Below are 19,221 nucleotides of genomic sequence, written 5' to 3'. Positions count from 1 at the left end.
AAACTATATTTTTTTCTACTCATGTACACTATATCCTTAGTTGAAACTTGAAAGGTAAACAAGATGTATCTCCTCCGCTCATTAGAACTGGGTGGATAATTACGTAACCTATGTTGAATTGAACTGGTCAAGTTACGGTATAGAAATCTGATCACGATTCTTTCTTTCTATGTATTTTCTAGGTAGTTACTTCCTCATTTCCTAAGTATAGATCATAATATTATTTTTTACAAAATAAACTTCATTTCATTAAAAATCAATAATTCAATACGAAGATGATAAAATAAAAAGGAACAAAATCTATATCCAAAAATAAATATGGGTTGCGTTAACCGGTGCCCTCGGGGCACTGATTAAGGTATCTAAAAAAGGAAAGATTAAATTAAAAAAGATACTTATTTTATTTTTGAAAAATTAATTACACATTTTTCGATGCAAAAACTACTATTGTTTGTTTCCTTAACCAGTACCCAGGAATACGGGTTAACATTTCCAAAAAAATATTCCTTCCTCCGAAGTCATGCGGACAAGTTGGCAACTACTCGTAAATATTGTAGTGGGAGTTATTATGTAGAAAAACTAGTTAGAATATTTACAGATTTTTTTTTTTAATGAGTAAAGGATATTTGACGGATTGAAATGCCAATAAATACAAGTAACAACATTCTACTTTAAAATTGGTCTTTTCCTTAAAAAAAAAAACTACTTTAAAAAAAAATAACAATATTAAAATTAAGAAGGACACATAAAATTAGAGGAGAGTCGTCACTATAATGTGGAGCATGTGGAAAACTAGGAATCTCAAATTGTGACAATAGATATCAGACTCGAATGTTACAGTGTTGGAAAGAGCTAAACACCTTTTAGAAGGTTAGAGGGATGCGAATCGTAAGCAAAATCCCACAAGTCAGAGCAATTTATCCGGTCTGCCAAGCACTTCCCACCAAATATCTCAATTGGAGGAAACCCAGGAGGGGAAGATACAAATGCAATGTTTATGCTTCTTTTTCAAATACTTGCAATAAGGTAGGATTTGGAATGTGCATCCGAGACTCAGATGGGAATCATGTCTGCTCTAAAACAATGTGGTTTACTCCAGTTTGTTATGTCGATGTTGGGGAGGCTCAGGGTCTATATCATGCAATTCGGTGGATACAAGAGCTTCAACTTTCAAATGTTGACTTCGAGGTTGACTCTAAAAGAGTAGCCGATTATTTCAACAAAGGTCGTGGAGATGTCACCGAATTTGGTTCTATTGTGGATAGCAATATCCAATTATGTAGAAATTATTTAACAAACTCTCATGTCGAGTTTATTAGGAGGCAAACGAATGAGGTTGCGCATGCATTAGTTAAGGCAGCCACATCTAGTACTAGCTTCCATGTCTTTGATGATATTCCAACATGTATTTCTGATTTAATCTTTAATGAAATGATATAAGTTATTTTCTCTAAAAAATAATAATTAGAGGGAGAGTAGTCTCGCTACTTTGTATGAAAAAAATAAATAACATTTTAAAATTAAACTACTCATTTTCAAATTTCCTAAAAAAAATGACTGTAAAAACCTCAAACCTTTGCTGGTTGAAAAGTTATTTCTAGAGAATTTTAAACTTTTCAAGTATAAGTAAACTTGTGCCTTTAATTATTTTATGCCCACATTGAGTTAGCAAGGTGATATTCTATATTAAGAGTAAGGAGTAGGGTGGACTAGTTGGAGGGAAGCTAAAATTTCTGGACTAAGTTAATCTTCACCATATAATTTTTGTAAACAATCACAATACTTATACTTAAATGCATGCATATGTAACTTTGGACTTTGAGGAGATTACTACTTTGACATTCAAAATAATTTGTAGCGTTGAAAATGAACATATCATCCAAAAAAAGACATAGGGTAAAACCACAAACATTTAACATCTAAACTTCTCTCCCGTCTCCTTCAAAAAAAAAAAACTTCTCTCCCGTCGTCAACATATTGTCCAGTTGAATTTCAGCCACTTGTCTTTTTCTATTAATTGAAGTTTCAATAATTAAAAAGAATATAAACAATGTGCATCGAAATCCCTCTGTTCAAAACCTCATAGGAGAGAGTTTATGTCCGCTTTAATCTTTAAATTTCTCAAATTGAATTAGCCACCTAAGATTTTGTTCGGCCATTATAAAAAATTGGTTATCTTACGTTAATTTTTATAAGTCTAACTATTAATTTAAATTTCTTACCCAACAAAAGAGTAAAGTTATTAAGTGGAGTTGTCATTGACAACTCGTTATCATCCGACTCATTAAGTGCGTGTTTGGTTACCAGGTAAGAGTCTTAAATGATGTCATTGTTATAGGATTTCTTCAACATTAGTTTAATCATTAAATTTTTTAAACATTGATAAAATCAAATTGAAATACAAAGTAAAACAATGATTATTAAAAGTATTGTATAAAATTAATTTGACTGATTTCAGATTTTTAAAGACTAAAATGATAGTGTCATTTCCCTAAGGCTTTGTTTGGATAATCTAAAACTAACGGAGCGAAACAGAATGGAGCGGAATGGGACGGGACTGAATGGAACGTCATGGAATAAAAATTCCATTCCATTGTTTGAATATTTCAAGACGGAATGAAACTAATTTCCCACTCCATTGTTTGGAAAGTGAACGGAACGGAACATGTTATAACTTTTTATTCCAATTTTACCCTTTAGTTTAAAAATATTAATGTGTAATCAATATATGTTTATTTTGGCATCAAGTAACACCCTAATAAATAAATACATAATAAACATGGGTAATTGAAAAAAATGTTCAGCACTGATTAGTTAGAATAAACAAGTCAATACATGTTCATAATAAGCATAAACGGAAAAAAAAAAAAAAAAAGCGTATAATACTAATTAGTTAGAATTGAAGATAATTGTGCAGTGCATCATAATGATTCTTACATAATTTACGATTGTTGCATAGTAATTTGCCAGTCAATTTCTCTGCGGTAGTAAGTAAACATGTCGGAAACAAAATGGGGAAGTAGTATGAAGTATGGGAAAGGCAAGAAGAAAGAAGGCAGTGAACAGAAGAAGAAAAAAAAACGATGAAAGGAGGAACATTAGTTGATGAAATAGAAAACGCAGGGGCATAGTTGTCATTGTATTATTTATGTATTCCATTCCATTGGATACACACTAATTTGGGGGGAATGAAAATTTGGCTTAATGGGTGGTATTGGATGGAATGAGTTCCATCACACTCCATTCCATTCCATTCATTTTTTGCAAAACCAAACAATGGAATATGGTTTTATCCCACTCCATTCCATTCCATTCCACCACTCTCCATCAATCCAAACATAGCCTAAAAAAGAAAATGACGGTATCATTTAAAAGATAATTTTTTTTGTATGAAATTGTCTGAGAGAACTTACAAAAACAATTGATGCATCTTCATAAGTTATATTCAGCTTACTTCCATAAAGTCTTCAGGATAATTTATAAAAATAATTTATAGAAATAACTTATCTACAAAAACACCTACAATATACCATAAGTTGCAAATTACAATTTTGTTTGTTTGTTTATAAGTAAAAACAAAATACAATTTTTTAGATGCGTTTATATTTTTTTTTCTTTCAAATATCATTTATTATCAAACCATCGATTTGTTCAAATATGAAAAATTTACATTATAATCTAATAACAACGACACACAGTTTAGATTAATTTATCATTTCAAAAGCTCTTCAATCTCTACATTATATATAAAATGGATAGGGGAGTTTAGACCATCACATTATTCAAATTAAACCATTAAACATATTATCTTATAATAATACTATATTGCTTGGGTCATTAAAAAAGAGAGTGAAAATTTAGATTATATTTACAATAGAGGTTAGTTCAATTGGAGGTGCTACTATACTATGCAATAGAGCAAAATATCTCCCACTAGAGAGTCAAAAGTCAAAACCCTAAAAATTTATAAATTGTCTCTATTTTATTATTACCACCCCTTTCAGTTTTCGGGCATCCTCACTTCACTTCACAGCCACCTTCCTCCATCTCCATTTTCTTCGAACCATGGCTCGCAAAAACGACGCCGTTTTATCCACCGAACCAGAACAAGCCCTTAACAACAACACCGAACTCAAATCCTCCAAGAAGAAGACCAAAAAGAACAAACACGAAGAAACCACTCCCAAAAGAAAGCACCAAGACGAAACCAATCTTCAAAACGACACCGAATCAGAGAAGAAAAGTAAGAAGAAGAAAAAGCATAACAAATCAGAGGAAAATAACGACGCTGGTGGTGTGTCGGTTTCTGCGTCGGATGAACCGATTGTGGTGACAGGGAAGAATGCCGGAGATGAGAAATACACGCCGGTTAAGAGGTTTGAGGATTCGGGGCTACCGGAGAATGTGCTTGAGTGTTGTAAGGGTTTTGAGAAACCTTCTCCGATTCAATCACGTGCTTGGCCGTTTTTGTTGGATGGTCGTGATTTGATTGGAATTGCGGCTACTGGGTCAGGTTAGTTTTGATGTTTACTGCATTAATTAATTGAATTTGATTATCATTTTGGTGGTTATTTTATAATTGTTATTTGTTACTTTGTAATATTAATATTTAGTATTAGGGTCTGTTTGAATGGTTTATTTGAGCTTATTTACTTACATAAGTACTTGTTGTGAGACTGTTTGGAAGAATTTGAGAAAACATTGAGAAAACAAGGCCCTGTTTGGATAAATAACTTCATCTGCAGCTTAAGTATTAGCTACTTCCGTAACAAAAGATAAAATAAAGTTAAATTGGTATTGTATAATTTATAACTTTTCATAAGCTATATTGGAGAGCTTATGAAAATAAGCAAACAGCTAATGAACGTGTCATAAGTTGTTTTCATACACACTCTAAAACATTTTGACAAGTGTTTATGTTAGTAGATAAGCTCAAATAAGCCAATCCAAATAGCCCCATGTTCATAAGCTGTTTTCAGCTTATTTCCATAAGCTCATAAGGATATCTTATGAAAACAGCTTATACGTAAACAATTTGACTTTATTTTATCTTTTGTTATAAAAATAGCTTATATATGATAATTGTTAATGCTATAAGCGGCAAACTAAGTTATTTAGGGCCTCAATATAGAGATATAAAACTTTTTATATTGTCAATCTATGGCAAAATCATCATTTGCATGACTTTTGAGTTAGATATGATTAAAGTCAAATATTTTTAATGATCCAACTGTTATGAGAATGTAAAAAGTCTTTATGCATTATGTTCATGTTATTGCTATTTAGTTTGTAATATGTTATTTAACATTATATAAAAATGTAACTATGCATTTGTAAAAATTGAATGAACTTGTACAATCCAAAGTGTGGATTTGTAAATATCTTTTCTTTTTGTTACTAGGGAAGACACTTGCTTTTGGAATACCAGCTATTATGCATGTTATGAATAAGCGGAAGAGTAAGGGTTCGTCCAAGGGTCGGAATCCTCTTTGCCTTATGCTCTCTCCTACGAGAGAGCTAGCTCAACAAGTATGTTTCTGTTAATAAACTGGATTGTTCATTTTTTTATTTCAATTTTAACTCCTATTATATTTGTTAGTTTCATCTTTCATGTGTAAATTTTATTTATTTGGTGCTAAGTGAAATAGCAATATTGCATCATGTATGGCTACTTTCATTGATCCTTTAATTCTATGAACTTGGCCTTTCTATTTTCGATATATTTTTTTGCTTTGAAACATCTAGCTTTTGATTGGGAAGCAAACAGCAAGGGAATGAGTGGAAAATTGTTTTTGATTGGGAAACAAATGACATGGGAATGAGTTGGAAACTGTTAATGGATCCTGATATTATGAGTGGGAAATTACTAATTTTCATTTCTCTTCTATCGCTTGTATTTTAGTTTTTTTTAAAAAAATAGGGTTACTTTTGGCCTGCTTCATAGGAATGAAAATTGGAAAGGGGAAAATTGGTGAGAGAATTTTCAAAGTTTTTTTTTTCATAGTCGCATGGTATTTTCACATGATATATAAGTTTGATTCATTTCTCAATTTTTTTCATCTATTTCTACCTTGATAATGGGTGAGATAATTTTTTTGGTGTTTTTCTCAAGTTACTGAAAATGTTTTTTTTTTCTTTCCGTGGATAACTGGTCTTTCAAATTCAGTAGTTATGTTAGTAGCCTTCCCTTGATACAAAAGGTTTGTGTAAATGACCTGGTTGATAGCCACCCACTTTTCTATTAATAATTATACATACAATACAATAGAACATCAAACCGTTTATCATACTTGTGCTCCCACCTGCTATTGGTCACTTAAATCGTGTAAGAAGCTAATATGGATGCCTCATTACATTGTTTTAACTTACAAGTTATACCTCTTCCTCCAATGGAATGTTATAGCCGAAATTTGATTGCAGATATTTCAGAATGATCTTAATAGTTTTTCTTTTGATCGTACCTGTTAATTGGGTTCTACAATTCACTCTCCCAACCCAATAGAGAGGATGTTATATTTTTAGTACAGTAGAATGTTATTTCTGGTGACTGTCTTAAATTTCCAACTGGGTACTAGATCCATTTATTGATTCACCAAATGATAAAATGTAGCTGTGAGTATTAGATGTTGTTACTGATTCACGAAATAAAAAAATGTAGCTAATAGTTTTCTTTAATTCAATTACAGATATCAGATGTATTGTGTGATGCTGGTAAATCTTGTGGCGTGGAATCAGTTTGTTTGTATGGTGGAACCCCCAAAGGAGCACAAATCTCTGCACTAAAATCTGGCATTGTAAGTCATCAAGTTCTTCCTTCCTTTTGATGGTTTGTATTCAGTCAGATGCAAGTTACAGTTTCATTCTGATTTACTTCCTTATTTAGGTAGATTTTTTCTTTCCCTCTTTTTCTCATAGACAGTTAAATAGTTTATTTCTACTTTTTTTAATCCAGGATATTGTCATTGGAACCCCCGGTCGTATTCAAGATCTGGTTGAAATGGGTATCTGTCGCCTACAAGAAGTATCTTTTGTGGTAAGCTGTTAACTGATTGTCAGAATTCTGTTTTGTCCTCTCTTTAGTTGTTGTTTCAATGAATATTTGCAACAATAGTAGCATAGTACCCTTGTTCTCTCTTATCATTAGTGTTGAAATATACTGGATCTTGAATTTATATACATTTGCATTTCGACTGAATTTTCTTCGACTCTGGATAGACAATTGCCACTTATATTTTTTATGGTCATTTGTTCTACTTCAATTCTATTTTGTTTGTGAAGTAGATGCCGGCTTATAAATCTATAATGAACATTTATAAGTTACGATTTCTTTGTTCTAGGTCCTTGATGAAGCAGATCGGATGCTTGACATGGGTTTTGAACAAATAGTCCGTTCTATACTTGGTCAGACATGTTCTGGTATGAGATGAGACATTTTTATCAGCTATCATCTCTTTTTTCTGTTTAATAACTCCTTCCTTCTAATTTCTTCGGAGCATAGATATATTTTGTTTCAACAATCATTTCCCAGCTTATTTTTTGTTTCACTGAAGTGAGTGTAATTTTCAACAGCTCGTCAAATGGTTATGTTCAGTGCCACATGGCCGTTAGCAGTTCATCACTTGGCTCAGGAATTTATGGATCCCAACCCTGTAAAAGTATGTATCTTCATTTTAAAAAGCTTTGAATTGTTTTTATATATGTTGGCGAAAGATATTTAAACTTGTGACAGGTTGTTGTAGGCTCAGAGGATTTATCTGCCAATCATGATGTCATGCAAATAGTTGAGGTGTGAATGTTATCAAATCTAAATTTTGATATGCAATGTTTATATCCTTTTAACAAATATTAATAATTCCTGATAAATTCATAGGTATTGGATGAGCGTTTACGTGATAAGCGCCTGCTTGCTTTACTAGAAAAATACCACAAATCTCAAAAGTATGTCTGCCTTTGATTCTGTGTTCATTCAATTTCCTCCTTTTTTTTACGGTTGTCAAGTTCCTCTTTTTGCTAAAATATCGTATTTTTTCTCAGGAATCGAGTACTTGTTTTTGTTTTGTACAAATGGGAAACCACACGGGTGGAGAAAATGCTTCAACAAGGGTACTATACTACTATTGTCACAATATGTTTACATTTTTTTAATAATATATACCTGGTGAAAGTACCTGATTACAAGTTATTGCTGGTATAATTGTAATAGCGACTAATGATAAGTTAAATAATGTCTTCAGGGGTTGGAAAGCAGTGTCAATAAGTGGTGACAAATCACAGCATGAGCGCACAAAGGCACTATCATTATTCAAGAATGGAAGCTGTCCTTTGATGGTATGCTGTTTTATATTGTTATTATTGTTAAATCATATCAGTTTGCTGCCCCGGAAGCCAAAAAATATGTATGAACTGGTTTATTGCTGTGTCCCATAACTTTTGATTGTTTTTTCTGCAATACTTTGGGTATGTTGGATAATTGTTATTTTCTAATTGTTTCTTTGCTATCTTTTTCCGATTTATTTTCTCTACTAGTTAAGACTATGTTTTTTATGCAGATTTTTCTGTTCTTATTTCCTTCTCCCTTTCGAAGTTATAGTTTTACAACATGTAGATGAATTCAAATCCACTTTTTTATTCCCCTTGGTCCTTAACAAAAAAGGATAGACTAGTGATTATTAGGATAATAGATTCTCATGATTTAACATAATCACTCAATTAGTCTCCACTCAATGTCATTGTTGCTTTAGTTATTTATTTGTTTTCTCAATCTAATGGGCAGATTGCTACTGATGTGGCGGCACGAGGATTAGATATTCCAGATGTTGAAGTAGTGATCAACTTTAGTTTTCCTCTAACTCTAGAAGATTATGTTCATAGAATTGGGCGGACTGGACGAGCTGGTAAGAAAGGTGTTGCCCATACATTCTTCACACATCTGAATAAGGTAGAATACTGATTCTCTTCTGAATATATTATAGCCTTCAGTTCTCCCATGTCCTTTGTTTCTGTTATATATAAGTGGCGTTTGTCTTCTTTATCCTCTCTCACATGAATGAATGGGAATATTTCAGGGACTTGCTGGGGAGCTTGTGAACGTTTTGAGAGAAGCAGGACAAGTTGTTCCAGACGATCTTTTGAAATTTGGCACACATGTTAAGAAAAAGGTTTGTTTTATTTTCTCTACTTTTGTCTATGTACCAGTTTCGTTTTTTTTCTTTCTCATGAAACTACTAAGATGAACTTTTATTTGTTTTTTACTGTTAAAATATAACTTTCTGCTTTAATATATAGGAGTCCAAGCTTTATGGGGCTCACTTCAAGGAAATTCCTGTTGATGCTCCAAAGTCTAAAAAAATAACATTTGACAACTCTGACGATGAAGACTAAATGCTGGTGACTTACATTTATTTTTGGTTGGATGAATATGTGAAAGCGGTTATTTATTGTTTTTTTTTTTGTCTCATTATTTATTTCTTCAAAAAGGAAATAAGATAATGGTTGAAGTTAAAAGTAGATTAGCTATTCCATTTTTGTTGTACCATGTATCGGTTTGTATTGGGAGCTTTTATTCTTGTTCCTGCAACTCAAGTTGATAATCGAGTTATCATATATCTTTAGCCCCTATGTATGATTTTAAGTTTTCAAAAACATTTGAGGTTTTGTAGTTTTGATTGATTGATCTAGTTAAATTTTTGTCACACTTGTAACCTTGTCCTTTGTTTAGTTGAAAAAGAATTAGCGAGGAAAGAAATAAGGGTGAAATGTAGGAGAGAAGTGAAAACGAATGGAAAATGCATTTTTGTTTTAGCTTGCCAGGTTTTCTGGTTTTAGTGGGTTGGATACCATCCAGAAAGCTGAATGAGCTGTTATTCTTAGAGGTTGAGTTAGTATTGATTACTCTCAAGCTAGTTGGGGACCATGGAGTTTACCAGGCGCCCATCCCAAAACCATTTCAAAACAAAATAGAATCATCCATTGTCCTCAACCTGCATATCCAGAAGTTCGTTACTCATGATTGGACACTTAACTCCCACCATGAGGGAGGATGATTTCCACACAGATTGGTCGACAATGCTTGGAGCAAACCCGTGAATGATTTGATTTTGTTTTGGAATTGTCGTCCTCTTCAAATTCATGATGCTAGTGTTCTTGGATTGAGGCTTGTTTTCTATTTTAATGATAGCAAAATAAGGAAAAGAGGGTGAAACAATTGTTTTTAGTGTCTCTTTTTTGGTAAAATGTAAATGTTACATTCCCCCCATAATTTATTAGGTATCGTTTTTTTTACGAAGTAAAGTTTTTTTTTTTCTTAAGAAGTAAAGTTTATAGCATCTCCTCAATAGAAAATTGCTGAATACATTTATGCTATCAAATGAATGTAGACACTAGCTAACGATGCGACTACTTTTTACTAAAACATGAACTGTTTCATCGACTTGTCTGCAACATTCCATTATATTGTCGAACTCAGAGACATCTTCATTGTAATTGTTGAAATTAACAACACGTAGGATCCAACACAGGAGGGAACCATTATTTTGGGAATGTTTCATGTACCTATTTCATAGCAAGCAAGAGTCTGTCAGCTTCTCCTTCATCTACCCAACACAAAGGAGGGAACCATTCTGATTTGGAAAATATGAAGTTAAAATGATCTTCTCTGATGCAAATGCAAATGCCAATCCCAAAACCTGTTAATTAAGGAAACATCGAATTTATTCTAATATTTTCTCTCATGTCAAAAACTTAATATTTTCTGCTAGGTTAAAATCTTCGTATCTTTCAAAAGTAATTATACCCTTCTACATAAAAATGTTTTGTTAATATAATAGAAGTTTCAGTGTTGTTGCTAGAAGTCTCATTTAAGAAATTTGCCGATTGCTTGCTTTGGAGTGAGAAGTGAAAATTTGTCATTCTTATCGTGAGGCGAATTCGTGTGCAGACGCTCTTGCAAACATGGGTTGTTAGCATATGCATGGGTTGCGTAGGCCAAGTCTTCTAGTGTTAGATGATGTTATGGGAATAGCGACCCATTTGTTTCCAAAAATAAGAATATTTCGTCACAGCTTTTAAGTATCATGATGTAACTTTTTTTAACAATTCAATTATATTAACAAAACATTACTATGTAGATACAACTTTAAATATCAATGTAACTTTTTTAACAACTTCAAATATCAATGTGAAAAGAATCATACATTAGTCCCATAGTGGACCTAAAGGACATTACTATGTAGATACTATGAGGAGGCAATTAAGAGTTTTCTTTTTTTGGACGCAATGAGCCAATTAAGAGTTGAAGACTTTAGTTATGGTATATGATTGAAGCATAAATTAGTTATTGAAAATAATAATTTTAACTTAGAAATAAGTATAACTAATAAATTTGTAAAAAAATATTTAGAAACTAATATAACAAATTAATAGTTAATATGATATGACTTGATAAAAGAACAAGATTAATAAGATATGATTATATGCAAGTGTAAAGCTTTTTTCATACTAGTATTACATACATATCAATTAATCCACTTATATTAGTTTGATGATGTTGACTCAAGACTTTCTCAAATTTGATTATGTATTACATGTCGAATAAATAAATTAAATTAAAATAAGATATAGATAATAAATTTAAGGGGAGCCCTTGATAGTTCATACTTCCCTTCATTGTGTGTGTGTGTGGTTATCTGAGATATAGTAATAAAGATAGATAACTTATATGAGGTCAACATCCCAATATATGCATGCTTTGCGTGTGTGTTTTGCTTACTTATCAGCATGACTTGTTCCAAAGCTTGGTAGGAGGAACTAAGACGGAGCCATTCCAAGGTGGCGGCTCGACTCAGCAGCATGCAAAAACACGAAGATATTTTTTTGGAGGGTAAAATCAATCTTCTTGAAAACTAAATTTATGGAATTATGAGATACAACGTTGTTATACGACTCTTTGAACTCTTTGTTGAATATCTATAACTTTTGGTGTTAGGAAGTTAAGTGTCACAAATATTATAGAAACATATAGTTGTCAAAACATACTTTCTCATTTTTAACCACTTTGCTTAAAACAACTTTGAAAGCTGTTTGTCCTACAATGAAAATCTTAATCCTCAATCCTATTAGTTAAAAAACTCCGGTCAAATCCACACATACATGTTTCTCTGCTATATCCACCCATATACCATAACAGCGGCTGACCTAATTGTCAATTTATTCTGCTGTGGATAGGTCCAGAAGTTTACAAACTTCAAATCTAAACATAATTTTACTAGGAAGGTCCCTTTTAAGGTCATGATGCTTCAGAGCAATTGTTTGGCGAGAAATGTCACTGCTAGTGCTCTAGAACAAATTGCAAGTTGGGGGAACATTACAAATTTCATGTTAGTGTGGGACTACAATTGTGATTTGGGAGCAAGTTGCAATGAATTTTCTAAATATTGCCAAAAAAATTCATAATTAATATATATCTCCATCTGTAACAAAGAATAAATAATAAAACGAGAATACAAATTAATTTTCTCTTCTGCATAGTAGAATTAGAAAATAATACAAATTATATTAACAAATTTAATACTACATTATTTTCTTGATTCTTGTTATTTAGTCAACAAAATCTTATAAATAAGGATGTAGATATGTACAATTAAGGACTTACGAAGTAACCACTTAGAAGACACATGGAAACTTCTGTACAAAGAAATTAAGACACACTATATAGAAACTTCTGTGGAAAAAAAAGACAGAGAGACTAGTGGTTAGCTTTTTATACAGTGAACAACTTAACCAATTTAATTAGTTATAGGATATACCAACACAAAACGGATTCCACTTGTATACCATTAAGGTACCAATGGTATATACCATTGACCAATTATAGTGTGCCACCTACCAATATTACTTTATAAATGTTTTATTTGATATACTTTTTTAAAGGGTGTGCCACGGGCCACATTCTAATTGGACAATGGTATATATCATTATGGTACACAAGTGCTATCCAAACAACGCTCACGCATTTGTATCCTCTCTATGTCAAAAGGTTGCATCTCATGTTCTATTGATATAGATATTTAAAAAAAAAAATTGTTCTATTGATATCGATGTTATTAGGTCACAATTATAAACAAAAATTTATTTGTTAGATTTATTCAATAATTAATATATTTGGTTTATAATACAAACCAAATACATTAGTTATTAAATAAATTTAAATACTAAAATTTTACTTAATTATAATTAAGATCGGAGAGAGTATATATGAGTGGAGGAGAGACGACCATGTTGAAGGAAAATAAAAAATTTAAAGTAAAGTGTAAAAAAATAATAATCAAAGATTACTACTATAACAAACTAATGAACTTGTCAAAAAAAAAAAAACTAACTAATGATTTTTAATTTTTAAATTAAGATTGATATTACTCATTTTAGAGTTGTTATTAGAGGAGCCTAATCCCATGATTGCTTGCACTCCACTCATTAGTACGTATGGAGCAAATCAATATGTAACATGAATGAATGAATCAAAATAATATCCGTGCAACATTTTTTTATATATAAAAGTAAAAACAAAAAACGACGCCGCATGAGTTTTATCATTAATTATGAATACTTTGACTTGTCAATTTCATGATTTTTTTTTCTTTTCTAGTTCATCTATAGTTTTGTTGTTCGCGTCAAATACCATGAAAATCTTTTTCATCGTGGGAAAATGTTGGCTATGTCAACGGTTTCTTAGTACACAAACTACTTACTCGCTCTATCTCATAATAACAAGTCATAATATTTGTTAAAAAGTCTTAGTATTCGTAAAAAAAGAAATATTGTCTTGGAAAGACTATCATTTTTAAGGTGCGTTTGATACACTAAAAAATAGATTATATTGTAATATAAGACAAAACAACACATGATAAATTTTTATAGTATATACAAAACATTACAACAAAAAAGTTATCGTCGCTCCGGTATAAACTATATATACTATACTAATACAATATAATAATGTAAATTATATCGTAATATAATGATTGTTGACCATTTCCTTGAAATACTTGCATATAATAGTCTATATAAGCACACCAGGCACCAGCAAAGCAAGAAAAGGAAATCATAAACCTCATCACCAAGTCCTTACAATTAATTTGCAACTAGTCTTATCAAAAAAAAAAAAGAGAGAAAAAAACAAAAAAATCTCATCATCAAGGTTCTTGAGAGCGCACAAAAAAAGAAGAGAGAGTTAGAAATTTAAGGCAAGACAGTAAAAAGTTGAGAGAAGAAAATGGCAGATAGTTCAGTATCATTTTTATTGGACAAACTGAGTTGGTTACTTCAAGAAGAAGTAATTCTACAAAAAGGGGTCCGTGAAGATGTTCAATACATCAAAGACGAACTCAAACGCCACAATGCCATCTTAACGAGAGATGATGCATTGGAAGACAAAGATCCTGAACTCAAAGTATGGGTTAAAAGGGTAAGAGATATTGCTCAAGATATGGAAGATGCTATAGATGAATACAATCTTCGCCTTGTCGATCATCGACAAGGGAACAACAAAAATTCTTCTTTTCACAAGGTTGCTTTTGACATCAAGACCATGAAACCTAGACACAGAATAGCTTCAGATATTAAAAAAATCAAATCCAAAGTTGAAGCTATCACTCAAGGACGTCCAATGATATCTGGTGTAGGTTCAAGCTCAAGTCAAAGGCGTTCATCAAGGCTTGATAGTCAAGGTAATGTTGGAATTTATTTTGATAATAATTAATTGCATTAGGACATAAGTCAAATAAAAGTATTAGCATGCATATAAACAATTGTAGGATGTACACCATGTTGATTTATCAAAGATATTAAAAAGGTATTGTTTCATTGATTATAGTCTGTCTGTCTGTTGTAATCCTTAAATTCAAAGAGAGGGTTGTGGAATTGGTTGTTAAAACTGCGAGTTAACTCAGTTGTAAACCCGAATTTTAGTAAATTTGAAAATGAAACTGAGTTTACTCAACTGGACATGTAGTGAACTCGACAAACTCGGATAGATTTGGGTGAACTCGCAATAGATTTCAATAGAATTTTTAATCTTTCATTCCATCTCAAAGTTCACATTCTGGTCTTTTTCTTCTTTGTTAGTTTGATTTTGTTCGTGCCGATTTTTTACTTTATAATTGAGTTAAATTTGGACTTATTGATGCATTTATTGTATTATATAAGTATGTACGTCATGTATATATTATTTTTATTTGAGGTAAACTCGTATGAGTGAGTTTACAAACCGAATTTATGAGTCGATTTCACATTGTAAAAATGAGTTTGTTTAAATTCTAGATTTTGACAACTTTGGTTAAGGTAATTAAATAAAATATTTAATCAAATATTCCAACAGGTGATGCCCTTTTGCTAGATGAAGCTGATTTAGTTGGAATTGATCAACCAAAGAAGCAGCTGTGTGATTTGCTTTTCAATGATGAACCAAAGAGAGAAGTGATTTCAATCTATGGTATGGGAGGTTTAGGGAAGACAACATTGGCAAAACAAGTCTATGATGATCCAAAAGTCAAGAAACATTTCAGGATTCATGCTTGGGTTAATCTCTCCCAATCTATCAAAATGGAAGAGATACTGAAAGACCTTGTACAAAAACTCCATAATGTTTTTGGAAAACCTGCTCCAGAATCAATTGGAACGATGAATAATGACGATCTGAAAAAGTTTATCCAGAATTTTCTTCAGAGAAGTCAGAAGTATCTAATAGTGCTTGATGATGTGTGGCATGTGAAAGTATGGGATGGCCTCAATCATGCTTTTCCTAATAACAACCGTGGAAGTAGAGTGATGCTTACGACGCGCAAGAGAGATATAGCTTTGTATTCTTGTGCTGGATTGGGTAAGGATTTTCATCTTGAATTCTTACCTGAGAAAGAAGCTTGGTCTCTTTTTTGTAGGAAGACATTTCAAGATAATTCATGTCCTCCTCATCTTGAAGAAGTTTGTAGGAATATCTTGAAATTGTGTGGAGGGTTGCCACTAGCAATTGTGGCAATCAGTGGTGCTTTGGCGACAAAAGAAAGATCAAACATAGAAGAATGGCAGATAGTTTGCAGAAGTTTTGGTTCTGAGATTGAAGGCAATGACAAATTGGAAGATATGAATAAAGTAATTTCATTAAGTTTAAATGAGTTACCTTCTTATCTTAAATCATGTTTGATGTATTTAACCATCTTTCCGGAATTTCACGCTATGGAGACTTGGAGATTGATTCGGTTGTGGATAGCTGAAGGGTTTGTAAATGGTGAAGATGGTAAGACACTTGAGGAAGTTGCAGACAGTTATCTTAAGGAGCTTTTGGACAGAAGTTTAATCCAAGTTGTGGAAAAAACCAGTGATGGAAGGATGAAGACGTGTCGAATGCACGGTCTTCTAAGGGAAATTGTTAATTCTAAGTCAAGAGATCAGAACTTTGCAACAATAGTTAAAGAACAAGATATGGTATGGCCTGAGCGAGTTCGACGTTTATCGGTCATAAATCCTTCGCATAATGTATTACAACAAAATACGACTACATTTCATCTTAGGTCTCTGCTAATGTTTGGATTATCAGATTTACTCAATCAGTTTTCTCTTCATGAATTATGCTCCTCCAATGGTGTTCAATTTCTCAATGTACTAGACTTGCAGGATGCACCTTTGGATGATTTTCCTGCTGAAATTGTCAACCTTTACCTTCTGAAGTATCTAAGTTTGAAGAATACAAAGGTGAAAAATATTCCAGGTTCCATTAAGAGGCTGCAAAACCTTGAGACATTGGATCTTAAGCACACGTCTGTAACTGAACTGCCTGTTGAAATTGCGGAGCTGAAACGGTTACGCCATCTCCTCGTGTATCGTTACGAGATTGAATCTTATGCTAAATTCCACTCAAGGCATGGCTTCAAGGTGGCTGCACCTATAGGAAACATGCTATCATTGCAGAAGCTTTGTTTCATAGAGGTAGATCAAGGAAGTGCAGCCTTGATGGTTGAGCTAGGAAAACTTACTCAACTTAGGAGGCTAGGCATAAGAAAAATGAGGAAAGAAGATGGTGCTGCTTTGTGTTCATCCATTGAGAAGATGATCCATCTTAGGTCACTCTCCATATTTGCTATAGAAGAAGACGAGGTAATCGATATTCATGACATTTCAAACCCTCCTCGCTATCTTCAGCAGTTATACTTGAGCGGTCGCTTAGAGAAGTTTCCACAATGGATAAATTCTTGCAAGAACTTGGCTAGAGTTTTCTTAAAGTGGAGCAAGTTAGAGGAGGATCCTCTTGTGTATCTTCAAGGTTTGCCAAATCTTCGACATCTTGAATTACTTCAAGTATATGTTGGTGAAATGTTGCATTTCAATGCAAAAGGGTTTCCAAGTCTAAAGGTGTTAGGCCTTGATTATTTAGAAGGACTCAAATATATGACAATCGAAGAAGGAGCAATGCAAGGTCTTAAGAAGTTGGTCATGCAACGATGTAGTTCATTCAAGAATGTACCAGTAGGGATTGAACACTTGGCTAAGCTAAAAGCAATTGAGTTCTTTGATATGCCTGATGAGTTGATTATGGATCTGCGTCCAAATGGAGGCAAAGATTTTTGGAGAGTACAAAATGTTCCAACAGTTTATTCTACTTATTGGAGGAATGATGGTTGGGATGTTTATTCATTAGAGACTTTTGGGGATATAGAGAGTGATGTTGACCATCGTATAGCAATGAGGACTCTTCAGCTTCCTACTCTTTGGAAGGCTTAACTTATTTTGATTGTTATTTATTTATTCTTTTAACACGCTGCGTATATGACAGTGGTGGAAGATTTCTGTTAAATTTATGTTAAGTTTCAACCAAATAAATAAGGGAGTATAATATGTTTTATGAACTCTTTGAGATGCAGAATAAAAATGTATTGTTCAATTTATGGTTCTTTTGTAGCTGTAACTTTTCATGATTAGTACATTACAATTGTTTGGCTGCCGGTGGTTTTTTTAAACAGATATGTAGTAATTCTTAAAAGTACAAGAAACCATTAAGATAAGTAATGGAACAGAAAAAAAATTATCTTTCATGCATAATCTATTACAAGATACATATAAGATTAATATATATGCAGTAACCAGTGAGTGGAAAAAAAAAAAAAAAAACAGAAATTACCTCAATCCCCTAAACCTTTTGTTTCCATGACCTTGATTCTGTTGAGACAATCAAATCATTATTATTTCCTTTATCTTTTACAAGACTATAGACATTGTACTGGTAAAAACAAAGTAAAACTGTATGTAGCATACATTACAACCAAGTTATAGTATTATTTGGTGAGACATTTACAAGCATTGCGTGCCTAGTTCTCGGATCAACTTCCGCTTGAAGACTACCAAGTAAAGAAAATTCTGGTTAACAAATTCTCCAGCACACAAGTTTCTCTGATCTCAAAATACTATAACAATAACAACAACAATCCCATCAAGCTCAAGAAATAAATTCTGGTTTACAAATTCTCCAGCACACAAGTTTCTGAGGAGCTTTGAACACAAAGATAGAATATAATGATATAAAGTAAAGGTTTGTGAGTGAAGTATACTGAGGACTACAGGGAAAACTCTTTTGAAACCAAGGTTAGAACATCTAGAATCAGATTTGGAAGTGTGAATGAGAATATCTAAGGATTTTTCTAAGTTAGTTGAGATGAAAACACCAAAGAGTAACTTGAGCTTTGTAACACCATTACACCAACACTTATGATTGAAGTCTTATCTGTCCACTACTCTTCGACGTCCAACACCAACATATGTGATTACATTCAATTAATTTAGTTTCTTAAATTATTAGACGTTGGTGTGGGTGCTTCATAGAACTTGAGCTTATTTTTATCATAAAAGTTTTTTTTCCTTTCTTTCTTCTAATTATCTACCACATCAATTATGATGTAACAATTGGATACTAGATAAACCGAATCATTTAGATGAGATGTTAAGCAATCTCTTAATTAGAGATTCTGAGTTTGAATCTAGCTTTAAAAATACTACCCTCTAAAACATTATTAAATCTCTCTAGGAGTTTTGTCGCTCATTATAGCCTTATAAGACTTTGATTCGAAGATTACTCTTTTCAATTGCTATAGAGATATCTGATTCGGAAAAAAAAATATCAATTGAAATAGAAATTAAGTTTCAATACACAATGCAGAATAAACACACTCACACTTGTCT

The 19,221-nt window shown here is 32.4% G+C and overlaps 2 protein-coding genes across 2 annotated transcripts; both read left to right on the top strand.

Moving 5' to 3' along the window:
• The first annotated feature begins 3,971 nt into the window (after positions 1 to 3,971).
• Positions 3,972 to 9,665, top strand: LOC11409569 (DEAD-box ATP-dependent RNA helicase 5). Its single transcript, XM_003612642.4, has 13 exons — positions 3,972 to 4,513; positions 5,402 to 5,529; positions 6,687 to 6,794; positions 6,953 to 7,033; positions 7,338 to 7,416; positions 7,570 to 7,655; positions 7,730 to 7,786; positions 7,871 to 7,938; positions 8,035 to 8,103; positions 8,235 to 8,328; positions 8,774 to 8,938; positions 9,066 to 9,158; positions 9,286 to 9,665. Exons 1-13 carry the CDS (start codon positions 4,066 to 4,068, stop codon positions 9,379 to 9,381), a joined length of 1,572 nt encoding a protein of 523 aa, XP_003612690.1. The 5' UTR covers positions 3,972 to 4,065; the 3' UTR covers positions 9,382 to 9,665.
• Positions 9,666 to 14,073: 4,408 nt separating this feature from the next.
• LOC11411110 (disease resistance protein RPM1) lies at positions 14,074 to 17,929 on the top strand. The gene is made up of 2 exons (XM_003612639.4): positions 14,074 to 14,723; positions 15,374 to 17,929. Exons 1-2 carry the CDS (start codon positions 14,270 to 14,272, stop codon positions 17,767 to 17,769), a joined length of 2,850 nt encoding a protein of 949 aa, XP_003612687.1. The 5' UTR covers positions 14,074 to 14,269; the 3' UTR covers positions 17,770 to 17,929.
• Positions 17,930 to 19,221: the final 1,292 nt, after the last annotated feature.

The sequence above is a fragment of the Medicago truncatula genome, chromosome 5 (genome assembly GCF_003473485.1).
Source record: "Medicago truncatula cultivar Jemalong A17 chromosome 5, MtrunA17r5.0-ANR, whole genome shotgun sequence".
Classification (NCBI taxonomy): Eukaryota; Viridiplantae; Streptophyta; class Magnoliopsida; order Fabales; family Fabaceae; genus Medicago; species Medicago truncatula.
Note: the sequence above shows the minus strand (reverse complement) of the source record. Positions and strands in the feature narration are given on the sequence as shown.

Bases quoted from the DNA above. Each gene is read 5' to 3' on its own strand.
- LOC11409569 (XM_003612642.4), top strand. From the start codon at position 4,066: ATGGCTCGCAAAAACGACGCCGTTTTATCCACCGAACCAGAACAAGCC. The intron at 4,514-5,401 runs GTTAGTTTTGAT...TTTTGTTACTAG, and splicing joins AATTGCGGCTACTGGGTCAG to GGAAGACACTTGCTTTTGGA. The intron at 7,417-7,569 runs GTATGAGATGAG...AATTTTCAACAG, and splicing joins ACTTGGTCAGACATGTTCTG to CTCGTCAAATGGTTATGTTC.
- LOC11411110 (XM_003612639.4), top strand. From the start codon at position 14,270: ATGGCAGATAGTTCAGTATCATTTTTATTGGACAAACTGAGTTGGTTA. The intron at 14,724-15,373 runs GTAATGTTGGAA...ATATTCCAACAG, and splicing joins ATCAAGGCTTGATAGTCAAG to GTGATGCCCTTTTGCTAGAT.